The 12,643-nt window shown below is 51.3% G+C and overlaps 1 protein-coding gene across 3 annotated transcripts in view; it reads right to left on the bottom strand.

Annotated features, from left to right (window-relative positions):
- Positions 1-12,643, bottom strand: part of RIN3 (Ras and Rab interactor 3) — a 119,578-nt gene that overhangs the window by 80,769 nt on the left and 26,166 nt on the right. For all 3 annotated transcript variants that reach the window (XM_039232503.1, XM_039232504.1, XM_039232505.1), the window contains one exon: positions 894-1,101. In XM_039232503.1, coding sequence (XP_039088434.1) covers positions 894-1,101 — 208 coding nt within the window. The remainder of the gene's footprint in view (positions 1-893; positions 1,102-12,643) is intronic.

Raw genomic sequence — 12,643 nt, 5'->3', positions numbered from 1 at the left:
GTTTTTTAAAAAGGAAGTGGCATGGAACAGAAAATGTGTGGGGTGGCAGTAGGTGGCATTTGATGAGCTCTGACTCACTATCTACCCATCTTTCTCCCCCTGTAATGTTCATATCACCCAGAGCAAAGTACTTTAATTAATGGCCTCGTTTCAAAACAAAATTTTTAACATTCACTCAGTTTTGAGATGCAGAGAGAGACAGAGTGAGACAGAGTGTGAGCAGATAACAGCCGAGAGAGAGGGAGACACAGAATCTGAAGCAGGCTCCAGGCTCTGAGCTGTTAGCACAGAGCCCGATGCGGGGGCTTGAGCTCACGGACTGTGAGATCATGACTTGAGCTGAAGTCAGATGCCTAACCGACTGAGCCACCCAGGTGCCCCATTAATGGCCCCATTTCAACATGAGAAAAAGCGAGGCTCAGAAAATCTAAGCTGCTCACTCAGCTCCCAGAGCCTGACTCCAGAAAATCTTTTGCCTGCATCACACAGCCCCCTTATTCTCATACGTCAAATAAGGGTATAAAATGATTTCTTAGTTCCCTCTAGCTGATAACCTCTGGTCCCGGATGCCTGGTCCTGTCCACAGGATCCAATCCAGTCTCCTAATATTGGAGGCATTCCCTTTCTTCTCCCAGTGTCAGTGCAGGTGCCCAAATGCCCAGACAGCCCATGCCAGCTATACAGGCCCTTGCTCTCCAGCGGGTACACCAGACCTCCAGCCAGTCTCTCGCTCCTGAGGTCGGGGGAAAAACACCCCAGTCGGAAAGCTGATAAACCCAAGAAAGGAAAGGAGATGGACAGCTGCGCAGAGGCGAGCTGCTTGGGGGGAGCCCAGGCAGCTCCTCGAGGCCGTGCCCACCCACCAGTCACAAGATGAAGAGCCCCCGACTCACCCCAGCCGCCTCCTGCTGCAGGATCCTGGCTGCCTCCAGCTGGCCCAGACCCAGCTGCAGCCACACCGGGCAGGTTTTGATGAGCTTCTCCAGGACGCTGATACCCCGCCGTGGAAGGCAGTTCTTTGGGGTGACTGGCAGACACGGCCCCATGCCACCTTCCTCCTCCTCTTCCTCTCCTTCTTGTTTGCCAGCATCTGGAATAGGACTGAGAACAGAAGCAAAGGATTAGCCCATCCTGCAGCCATTCCAGAGAGCGGTGTCTAACGAGCGGGGATTCAGTGCAATGAATCACTTATTCATGTAGCATCTACGAAGCCAGTAGTCCTTTGGGGAATTAAAAAATAAATGAACCATGATCTTCACCTTAGGGTGCTTAATAATAAGATGGGTTGGATATGTACAGAAACAACCCGCGGAAGCACAGAGTAGAATAAACAGAACAGAAGCACAGGGTGACTGAAGTAGCTAATTCCAAGCCAGGCTGGCTTCTGGGAAACACAGCAGGCATTTGAATAGATTTCTAGGAGGATTTTTTAAAAAAAACTTTTATTATTTATTTATTTATTTTTTTGAGAAAGAGAGAGGGGGGTGCATGTGAGTCACGGGTAGAGAGAGAGAGTCCCACGAGGGGCAGAGAGAGAGAGAGAGAGAGAGAGAGAGAAGCAGGGTTCACTCAAAGCAGAGCTGGTATTTTTTCTGAAGCCGGGTTCGAGCTCACCGATGTGGGACTTGAACTCATGAACTATGAGATCATGACTTGAGTTGAAGTCAGATGCTTACAATTGAGCCACCCGAGGGGCCCCTTTTATTCTTTTTTTGTTTATTTATTTATTTTGAGAGAGAGAGAGAGGGAGAGAGAGAGAATCCCAAGCAGGCTCTGTCCTGTGGGTGTGGAGCCTGATACAGGGTTCAAACTCACGAACCACAAGATCATGACCTGAGCCGACACCAAGAGTTGGACCCTTACCCGACTGAGCCACCCAGGAGCCCCTTAAAAACTTTTAAACTAAAGGGTAATTTACACACAGTTGAACATACAAGTCTTGAGTACACATCTAGACATAATTTTTACATATGTCTATACCCGTGTAACTACCACCCAGATAGAGACTGGTGCTACTGAGCTCTTAAAAGTGGGGTGACTGAATTGAGACCTGCTGTGAGTATAAAATACACACAGGATTTGAAGTCTTGATATGAAAAAAAGTCTATAAAATAGCTCATTAATAATATTTTATTTTGATGACATGTTGAAATGATAATTGAGTATACTGGGTTAAATAAAATATAATTAAAATTAATTTCACCATGTCTTCCTACCTTATTTTAAAGTTCATTTGTTTATTTATTTTGGCGGGGAGGGGTGGAGAGAGGGAGAGAGAGAATTCTGAGCAGACTCCACACTGTCAGTGCAGAGCCCGATGCGGGGCTCAAACCCATGAACCATGAGATCATGACCTGAGCCAAAGTCGGATGCTTAACTGAGGTAACCCACCCAGGCGTTCCTCATTCTACTTTTTTAATGTGCCTATGAGAAAATTTAAAACTTCATTTGTGGCTTGCATTATAGTTCTATTTTGTTGATACAGACATTTCCAGAAGATTCCCTAATGTCCCTCCCAGTCAACACTCTCTGCTCCCCCAGGGTGAGGACAGGTCAGGGGGGAGAAGGAGGCCTATTACAGGCCTAAGAAAGAGCAAAACCAAAGTAGAGGCCCAGTTGAAGAGATCTCGGACCCTTCCCCAGACGCCCACTCCACCGGACCTCCTGTACACACAGGAGTTTTGATTCTGAGGAGCTAAATCTCAGGATACCTGCAGGGATGAGACCCTTCATCAGACAGAGGGGGGCAGTTACACAGCCAGGAAGATGTGGCTGGTGCCCCTCTCTTGCCTGTGACCCTGGCTAGCGGATGCTGTAAGGAGCTGCCCTGGGAAGGCACCAGGCCAGGAATGAGCCCCGTTACAGGCACAGACAATTGGAACCAGGTGGTGGCGGGGCGGGGCGGGGTCAGAGGGCTGCAAGACCCAGAAGTCCTGAGGAGGGAACAGCATTTCCTAAAGGGAAGGGCAGGTCCTGGCAGGTCTTAGGTTGGTGGGAGGCTGGGAAGTGCTGGATTAAACAGGTCTGGCCGCGCTGTGCTGTTTGAGAAGCCGGGGTTTGCGGAGGCCCGACTAGGGAGGTGTGTGGCGATGCAATGTGGTGGGAACTAAAATTCCCTCCTGACCCCCCCACCCCAAACTCCCAAACTCCTCAAGAAGCTGTCCGTCTCACAGATGCTGTACGTGCTTCATGGATACTGGTGGGTTTCCCCTCTGGGTCCACGCAGAGAAGTGTGCTGGTCACCAGGACAACAGGAGTGGGCCGGGAGGGGGCAGGAGGGCCGCCCAATGGGTGTCCACGGGCCATGGGACGGGGGCCCGGCGGGCCTCATTTGGAGTTCAAGTGCAGGGCAGCCCAGCTGATACTGATGTAATCTCTTCCCAGGCCCTGAAGGATGAGGGTGGCCACCGCCATCTCTGGGAAAGAAGTGAAAAGGGTGGAGGCCAGAATTACCCAGAAAAGAAGCATCGTGGGGCCTGTTAGTTTCCTCTAACCCCTCCCCCGACCCTTGGAAACACAAAACTATCTTCTGGAAACAAAGGCTTCTGATCATCTTTAAACCTCCTTGCTGGGCCTGGGGCCTCCTCTCCCCAGGGGCTGCTTAGGGCTCTAATGGCAGCTGGGAGGAGAGCTCCAACTCCTTCTCTGCCCCTAGCTGGGCTCAGGCCTTGAAAAGTCCCGTCCCTCAGAGTCCGTTTTCTATGCGATGGGCAGGAGGTGGTTCAGTATATTCCTCCACTTACTGGGTGGCCCGAGGCAGGGGGCCTGGGCTTTGGGGACAAAGATCCTCATTTTGTCTTGCGGAATCAAGGCCGTGATCAAACAAACAGGCTCTGGGAGAAAGGCGGGGGTCTGTCTTGCTTTCACTTGTACTATGAACAATCTGCGGGTCCAGATGTGGTGCCAGGCACTGGGTTTGAGCAGAGAAAACAAACAAACAAACAAACAAAAACAACAAACCTCATGTCAAGGAGAGGGGCCGGGTGACAGACAAGGCAAATCAGTGGCCTAGAGTGTTTTAGGTTGTGCTGAGCCGTAGCAAGGATGCAGAGATCTGGGGAAGCGCAAAGGCCTTTGAGCAACCTTAGCCAGAAGCCTAGGGGCTTGGCAAGTGTGGGGGTGGGGGAGGGGGGTCAGAGGGGCAGGGTGGGGGTCTCTGTTAGAATCTGGAGCCACTGGCAGAGTTGGCTCTAAATCCATGTATGTGAACACCTTCCCTGGGCTTCTGGTCAGCAGCTAGCTCCCTACCACGCAAGCTTCCTCAGCAGGAAATGGGCCCTCCATGACCTCGTGGGGTGGCTTCTGGGCCCATGGAGAGTCTTCAAGCGTCCAGAGATGAAGCCGTTCCCTGCCCCCAGCTCCCTGGGAGTCCCACCTGTGTCCGGGAGACACGGTGACCAAGGAGAAACTGCCCAGCCTCCAACGTCATGGGCACTGGGCCATCTCTCCCTTGTAATCACATCCCTTCCTGCTCTGAAACCTTCCATGGATCGTACTGCCTAAAGGAACCAATCCAGCCTCCTAATACAAAAGGCATTCCCTTTCTGAGCCCTGTACCCTCTGCAAACTCCCCTACAAAGGGCTGCCCTCCATCAGCTCAGCAGAACCTGGGCCTCCCCACCCTGCTCTGTCCATCTGCAATTCCTCCAGGTTCCCTGTTACCTCCTCCCAACATTTTCTCCAATGGGCAGGCAAACGTTTAGTGGATTGGACCAGAAAGCGAGAGCCACACAAGGAAAGATGGATAAATTAAACACACCAAAATTTAGACGTGTGTCCGTCAAAACACCTCGTGAAGAAAATGAATACGCAAACCGTAGGCTCGGGGAAGATATCTGCAAAGCATACACCTAACAGAGAACAAGCAAGTTGATGTTAAAAAACAGGCAAAAGATTTGAAAATACCTCAAGGGAGAAGGCACTCGAATGGCTGGCAAGCGGGTGAAAGACTGCCCAACGTCATTAGTCATTAGGGAAATGCAAATCAAAACCACAATGAGACACCACAACACAGCCACTAGGATGGCTAAAATTAAAAAGACTGACATCACAAGCTGGTGAGGAAGTAATCAGAACTCACATGTTATTGGACAGAATGTAAATTGGCACAACCACTTTGGAAAAGGCAGGTTTTCCATTTATTTATTTATTTATTTAATTTTATTTTAGAGAGAGAGAGCATGAGTGCGGGAGAAGGGCAGAGGGAGGGAAAGAAAAAAATCTTAAAAAATTTTTTTAAACATTTATTTATTATTGAGAGACAGAGCATGAGCAGGGGAGGGGCAGACACAGAATCCAAAGCAGGCTCCAGGCTCTGAGCTGTCAGCACAGAGCCCAACGCGGGGCTTGAACCCACAAACTGTGAGGTCATGACCTGAACCAAAGTCGAATGCTTAAACAACTGAGTCACTCAGGCGCCCTGGGAAAGAGAGAATCTTAAGTAGGCTCCTTGCTCAGCACAGAGCCCGACACAAGGCTCAATCCCACGACGCTGGGATCATGACCTGAGCTGAAATCAAGGGTCAGACGCTCAACTGACTGGGCCACCCAGGCACCCCGAAAAAGGCAGGTATTTTTTGCTTTGCTTGATTTTTTTTTTTTCCATATAAATCTAAACAGACACCTAGCATCTGGACCAGTCATCCCACTCGGGGGCGTCCACCCAAGAGAAAGGAAAGTGGATGTCCACACAAAGACCTGGACATGAATATTTATGGCAGCTCTGCTCACAATAGCCTGAAACTGGTCCTGGGGCCCATCAATGGCAGAATGAACAACAGACAGCGGTACCTCACCCAACAGACTAGGAAGTGCTAGTCCTCACAACCATGGATGAGCCTTAAAACGTACTGAGTGATGGGGCGCCTGGGTGGCTTAGTCGGTTAAGTGTCCGACTTTCGCTTAGGTCATGATCTCGCGGTTCGTGGGTTCGAGCCCCGCGTCGGGCTCTGTGCTGACTGCCGGCTCAGAGCCTGGAGCCTGTTTCAATCTGTGACTCCCTCTCTCTCTGACCCTCCCCTGCTCACGCTGTCTCTGTCTCTCTCTCCTAGAAAAAAAAAAAAAAATTAAAAAAAAAAAAAAAACGTACTGAGTGAAGGAAGCCAAATGCAGAAAAATATACGTACTGTGTGAATCCATTTGTATGAAGTCCAAGCGGTACACTGAGATGTATATATTTAAGTTGCATCGTATGTAAACTTTACACCAAAACAATAAAAGCGCACCATAAATGAATACAGAACTCGAGTTAATGATATATATGTTAATAAATCCAGGGTGGGGTGCCCGAAACGTTCTTTGAAATACGTTAAAAAAGTAACATGGATTCAAAGGAGTATAGAGGGATAGATGGACGTGTAATAAAGTAAATATACCAAAACATTAAGGTTAAGTGGTGAGTATATGGGTGTTTACTGCAAAATTCTTTCAACTCTTCTGCATGTTTAAAATCTTTTAGGGGCGCGTGGGTGGCTCGGTCAGTTACACGTTCAACTCTTGGTTTCAGCTCAAGTTACGATCTTATGGTTCATGAGTTCGAGTCCTGCGTTGGGCTCTGCGTTCACAGTGGGAAGCCTGCTTGGGATTCTCTCTCCCTCCCCCTCTGCCTGCTCCTCCCTTTCCTTATCTCTCTCTCAAAATAAATAAACTTAAAGTAAATAAAATATTTTATAGTAAACTACTGGGGATAAAGTTCTCCCCGTCCCTCGAGACCCACTGAAAGGAAGACTGTGTGCTATACTAGAAGCCCTGGGTTCGAATCCAGACTGTGTGACTTCTGGCCAGTTACAGTTGCTTCTCTGGGCTTCAGTTTAAGCATCTGTAACAACAACCCTTACCTAATAGGGTTGTTATGAACATTCGGTGAGATGGAGGTCTGTCGGGTGCTTAGCACAACTCAGCAGACGTTAACTACTGTTTTTCTATCACTCCAACCCTCCAGCTGAGTTCTTCTTATTACAGTTCTCCCCCTTTGTAGCTTTGATTTTAGGACTTGGACTGGGGTAGATGTCTGTGTGCTGCACTTGGCTTGTACCCAAGACAGCATCTGGCCCCAGGGGCAACCCCCAAGCTCCAGCGCCCTGTGGGCTCAGTGACAGTCCCTGGCAGTTGGAGCTGAGGTGGCCAGGCTGCTCAATACCAGTAATCACAGCAGCGAAACCAAGTCCGACACGGTCCCAGTTCTGGGTATTGCCACCTTTGCTACTGTGCTTGAGCCCGCCAGCCCAGCCCCGAGCCCCGTCACTGGCTCCTGCATTTGCGGTCGCAAGTGGGCGCTCAGAGAGCCCAGATGACCCAAACCCAAAGCAAGCAGGGATTTGGGGATCAGAGGGTCTGGCCCTGCTGGCCTTCTTTGGCCTGGCCAGAGCAGACGCCCTCATGACCTCATTCCTTCGGGGCTCGAGTGCTTCCAGGACTCAGAGCACCTCAGCTCCATCCTTCTCTGCCATCTGCTGGCAGAGCAGGTGACCCTGACACCCACGTCCTCTCCCTCAGCAGCCCAACTCCAGAGGAAGGCCCTGCAAATGCAGGCAGAGGCAGCTCATGTAATGAAGGGCACTGTTCGAGAAAAGTAACAAGCCTCAGAAACTTTAATATTTTTATTTATATTTGAGAAAGACAGAGAAATAGCATGAGCAGGGGAGGGGCAGAGAGAGAGGGAGACACAGAATCTGAAGCAGGCTCCAGGCTCTGAGCTGTCAGCACATGGGGCTCGAACTCACACACTATGAGATCGTGACCTGAGCTGAAGTCAGACGCTTAACCCACTGAACCACCCAGGTGCCCCGAGCCTCAGAAACTTTAGAGCAACTCCACCAGAAAGAGAAATCATTCACGATGTGTTTCCTCTGCTCGCTGGCGGGGGCCCCAGTCCGGGCCGGCTCTCTGAGGACAGAGGCAGTGTGGTCTGACACTCGCAAAGACCCTCACCTGAGCCGCAGGGACCCAGCACGGACGCAGCAACCTGGTCTTTCTGGGGGACTTTCTCACCGCCTTCCCGGAGGGAGGGGGTCATTGGCATGTCCTTGTTGCCCTGGTCTGGTTTCTATGTCCCTGTCACAGGCCTATGAAGCTGGGTGCGGAGAGCAAAGCTCTGCTCGGGCCTCAGGGGGCCACCCAGGTGTGGGGTCAGAGCAGTAAGGGTGACAGCGTGGGGCCCGGCTCGATGCTGCCTGTTTGGAAGGAAGGAACGGAAGTTTCCCAGCTCATGAACACTCCGGCCCCAGGAAAGCAGCTCAGAAAGTTGGGTGACGCTTCATGGTGAGAACTGAGGCTCCTGTGTGCAGACTTAGCCAGAACTGGAGAGGAATGTGGGATGCAAGGAGAGGACAGGCAAACGGCCACCCAGGTCCCACCCATGACCCCAACCCCAAGCAGATTCAAAATCAAGGGAGTCTATCGGGGTGGAGAGGCGTGGTCCCTGCCCTCACAGGCTCTCAGGTCTGCAAGTGTGGCTCCAGTGACAGATATCACGGGCTAGCCAGACAAATGTACAAGGTGCATGGGTGCACAGATGACATAGAGGGGGCGGTGGGGAGGGGGCCCTGGTAATGCCCATTAGGGCAGCTGCCGCCTGTCTGGTGTACAAGTATAGCCCACGGCACAACCATGTGTGGGTCTGCTCTAAGTACTGCACACAATCCCTTAACCTGGTCATCCTCACACCTGCATGCAGGGGGTGCACTGTGCCCCCCAAAATGGCATGTCCAAGTTTTAACCCCTCGTACCTCAGAATGTGAACTTATTTAGAAAGAGGATCTTTGTAGATGTAATTAAGTTAAGGGTGAGATCATCCTGGATTTAGGATGGGCCCTAAATCCAGTGGGAAGAGGGGAAGCCCGTGAAGAGACCCTGGAAAGCCGTGTGAAGGCAGAGGGAGCGGTTGGAAGGGGACGTCCCCAGGCCCAGGAGCACCGAGGGCTGATGGCCACCACTAGAAGCTAGGAGAGAGGCATGGAGGGGAGCCCCCTCAGCACCTACAGACAGAACTGGTTCTACAGACACGATGTGGCCTCCAGATTGTGAGGCAATACGTTTCTGCTGTTTAAAGCTGCAGTTTTCGTAAGCTGCCACAGTCCTGGGAAATTAATACCTGACACCTAACAGCCCCAGGTAAAGATGAAGACAGGGAGGCACAGAGAGGTTAAACAGCTTACCCCAGGTCACATAGCCAATAAGTGGCAGAGCTGGGATTCCAACCCAGGCACTCTGGCCCCAGAGTTCGTACTTAAAACCACTACCCTGTTCTCGCTCTCGAAGAAATTTAAAAAACTTGTATTTGTGTCCTTGTAATACACAGCAAAGGATGTCAGATAATGTTTGTTATATCATTTGAATATCTACAAGCATACACAGCGACATATAAAAATATACACAGAAATAACTTCCAGAAGGCTATGTAAGACGGCATCAATGGCAGTCATTTCTGAGAAGTGCAGGGGCTTTGTTTCCATTTCCTATGCTGATTAGCATTACTTCTATGATTAAAACGCACCTTACATAAATGTGTGAAAATATACCTGGTTGGCATACGAACGAATGCGGGGTGGAGAGCTGTTGGCTTTGGGGTCCCCCAAGCCTGGCTCGGGTCCCGGCTTTGCACAGACTCTTTGGTGGAGCCTGGATGCCTTATTCAACCACTAGGACCTCCAGTTTCTTCTTCTGTAAAATAGGGAGTAGGTACAACCAGCTGAGAGGATTTCTCTCGGGAGCAAAGGAGAGGAGGTAGGCAGCCACGTGGTGTGAAGAGAGCACTGCGTGCGGGACGATTATCATGGGCGTCACTAGGAGTAAGCCTCTAAAGGCCATAATTGAATTGCCAAGTGGATGACAAGCGCCCACCCTGAGCTTCTGAAGTCCGAAGCGCCCCCCACCCCCTTCCCTTTTGAAGTGGTGCCTATTTCTCCAGCTGGGACAGGGTTGTCTAGAAGTCCTGGAGGGGAGTGTCCCTGTCTGTGACTCTGGTGGCCCTGAGATGCAGCCATGCCTCAACGCTCCCAGGGTGAGACAGGACAGTTGCTGAGTGCTGCCCCCAACACCCCACCCTCTTCCTTGTCCTCCATGCCGACGGCTCCTCAGTGAAAATGACTCCTTCTGCACAGACTGGAAGGGACCACAGACATGTGGACAGGTGTGAGACCTCGTAGGAAGGGGCTTCCACCTCTCAGCTGGTGCCGTCTCTCTACAAACTCACCAGTCGAGGGGCAGTGGACATTCCGCACACTCCACACAGCAAAAGGGTGAAGGCGCATCCAGTCTCCGTCCCAGCCCCTGCCACGCCCCGGCCAAGCGACCGAGAGCAAGGTAATTAACATCTCAGTTTTCTCACCTGTACAATGGAGCTGTGACACCTGCCGCGTGCAACGTGCATTGAGCAGCACCTGGCACACGATAACACTTCAGATAGGCCTTGATGCTGGCTGAGGCCACCACATACACGGTCATGTCCTGTTTCTCCCAGAAGCACCTGTTGCCACGGCCACCATGTACGAGATGGCCTGAGATAAGCAAGAAGCCACGGCTCAGCGCCCCCCCCCCCCACAAAGCCCCTGGAGCACTAAGAGGGTAAAGCACCACCGAGAACGAAGGCAGGTGCACCTGCTCTGAAAACGATTGTCAAAATCTAAGACAGACGGAGATGCCGTAGCCCAGGCTCAGTACCCCCTCCCAGGGGGCACATGGGCACAAGGGGCCGATGAAGATGGCTGGCTGCGGTGATCAGACAGGGGAACGACCAAAAGCCATCCCTAAGAGAACGGTCCATAAGTTGTGACTCGTCCACCCTGGACCAGCACACAGCTGCTAAAAGGCAGGAAGCAATGCGACACACTTAAATCTCAAGACCCTGCTAATGTCCTGATTTTTAGTCCTTGTTGCTGAGGTTAGGTAAGAAAATGCCCTTGTGTTTGGGAAACACCTACTCAGGTACACGGGGGTAAAGAGGCACAGTGTCTGCAGCTTAGAACGAGTGGATGTGACAAAATGTTAACTGCTGGATCTCAGTGAAGAACGCGGTACATACAGGAATTCACTGTGCTATTCCCGCAACTTTTCTGGGAGTCTGAAATTATGTTCAAAGGACAAGTTTTCAAGTCACGCAAACCTGATGTTAAGTGAAATACGCACATTACCAAAGCAAGGAAAACAAGGTGTAAACACACACACACACACACATACACACACACACACACACACACACACACACACACACACGACAGTTCTGCCTCCTGTTGGTAGATGCAGACACACCCAATTTGGGACACCGGGTACAGCTGAGGGGAGAAGAAGAGAAGAAGAAGAAAGCAGGGTGGGGAGGGGTCTGCAGGAGGCTGCGGCCAGCTCTGGAGCCACTGAAGCTCTGGAACCATGACTTAGTTTTTAGGAGCTCTGAAGCAATCAGGCAAAATGACAAGGATTTCACAAAACCGAATTACGGGTACTAGGGACATTGCTGTGTTTCTCCCTAGATTTCTGCGTGCTTGAAATATTTAATTAAGAAGCAAACAAAACACCCACACACCTTCCCCCACGGTCCCAGCGTGTGTCACACGCTGGGGAGATACAGGATGGGAGATCCCCAGGCGACTAAGCCTATTATTCCTTCTGCGGCTCAATGTCTACAGGACACTCGGCTCAATGTCTACAGGACACTCGGGCTCTTTTTCTTTTTCGTTTCTTCTTTTGGTGTTGTGAAGTCAGTTCTGGAGCCTGAGGGCTATGCCGAAAGGCAATGAAGATAAGCCAGCCTGGGGGGAGGGGGGTGGTTCACCAGTTCATCCAAAGAATCAAGCCCAGGGGGCTTCTGGGGAAATCCTCTGAAAACTGCCGCAAAGTCACTAGTTCTCTGGCAGCCACAGGACTTAGGCCGGGAGCAGCAGCCACCAGCTGGAGATACACCCTAGAGGCCCCTGGGTGATGAAAGCCCAGCCACTCCACCCTGCTGGGTTTCAGTGCCCCCACCCCGCACCGTAATCAGGGAGCCTAGGCCACCTCCCTGAAGATTGTCCGAGGATCACGTGGGACAGCATACGGCAGGAAGCCAGCCACAGCTGACACCTAACAGGTGGTAAGTATGAGAGGGGATGGGGCGTTTGGGGACAGTTCATGGAGACGTCCAGATGTACAGTGACCCCTGACTTCCACAGTGTAAACACCGCCGTCATTGCTGATAACAAGCCATCAACCGTTTAACAAGCAGCTCACAAAGTTCCTGAACAGTCACCACAGGCCTCTGTGAGCTTCCGAGCCGCTGCCTCCACCTCAGGGGTTTCCTTAACACCGAGGTCCTCTCTGCAGCGTCCCAATATGTACTTGTTGTATCTGTTTGATGACCTCTAGTGACAGGGAGCTCACTACCTCACTGGGCAACCCACTGGGAGAAGCAATTCTCAATTTCCATTGAGATTGAAGTTTTCCCTCTTGTTGCTTTCTCTGTACTTGAGAGGGCCTTCGGGACGACTCACCTCGCCCCCGCAGAACCCTTCAGGTATATGAAGATGGCTGGCACCCCTACCCCCCGCCCCAGGTCTTCCCTTCTCTAGGATGAACCACCCTACTCTTCCACAGGGCCACCCAGAGCAAACACATACCAGATGTTTCCCTGTTGGCCCTACGCTCGGTGTTTTACATACCCCGTCTCCCTGAA

Source organism: Hyaena hyaena, unplaced genomic scaffold, assembly GCF_003009895.1.
Source record: "Hyaena hyaena isolate Hyena2069 unplaced genomic scaffold, ASM300989v1 scaffold_67, whole genome shotgun sequence".
In the NCBI taxonomy this organism is placed as follows: Eukaryota; Metazoa; Chordata; class Mammalia; order Carnivora; family Hyaenidae; genus Hyaena; species Hyaena hyaena.
Note: the sequence above shows the minus strand (reverse complement) of the source record. Positions and strands in the feature narration are given on the sequence as shown.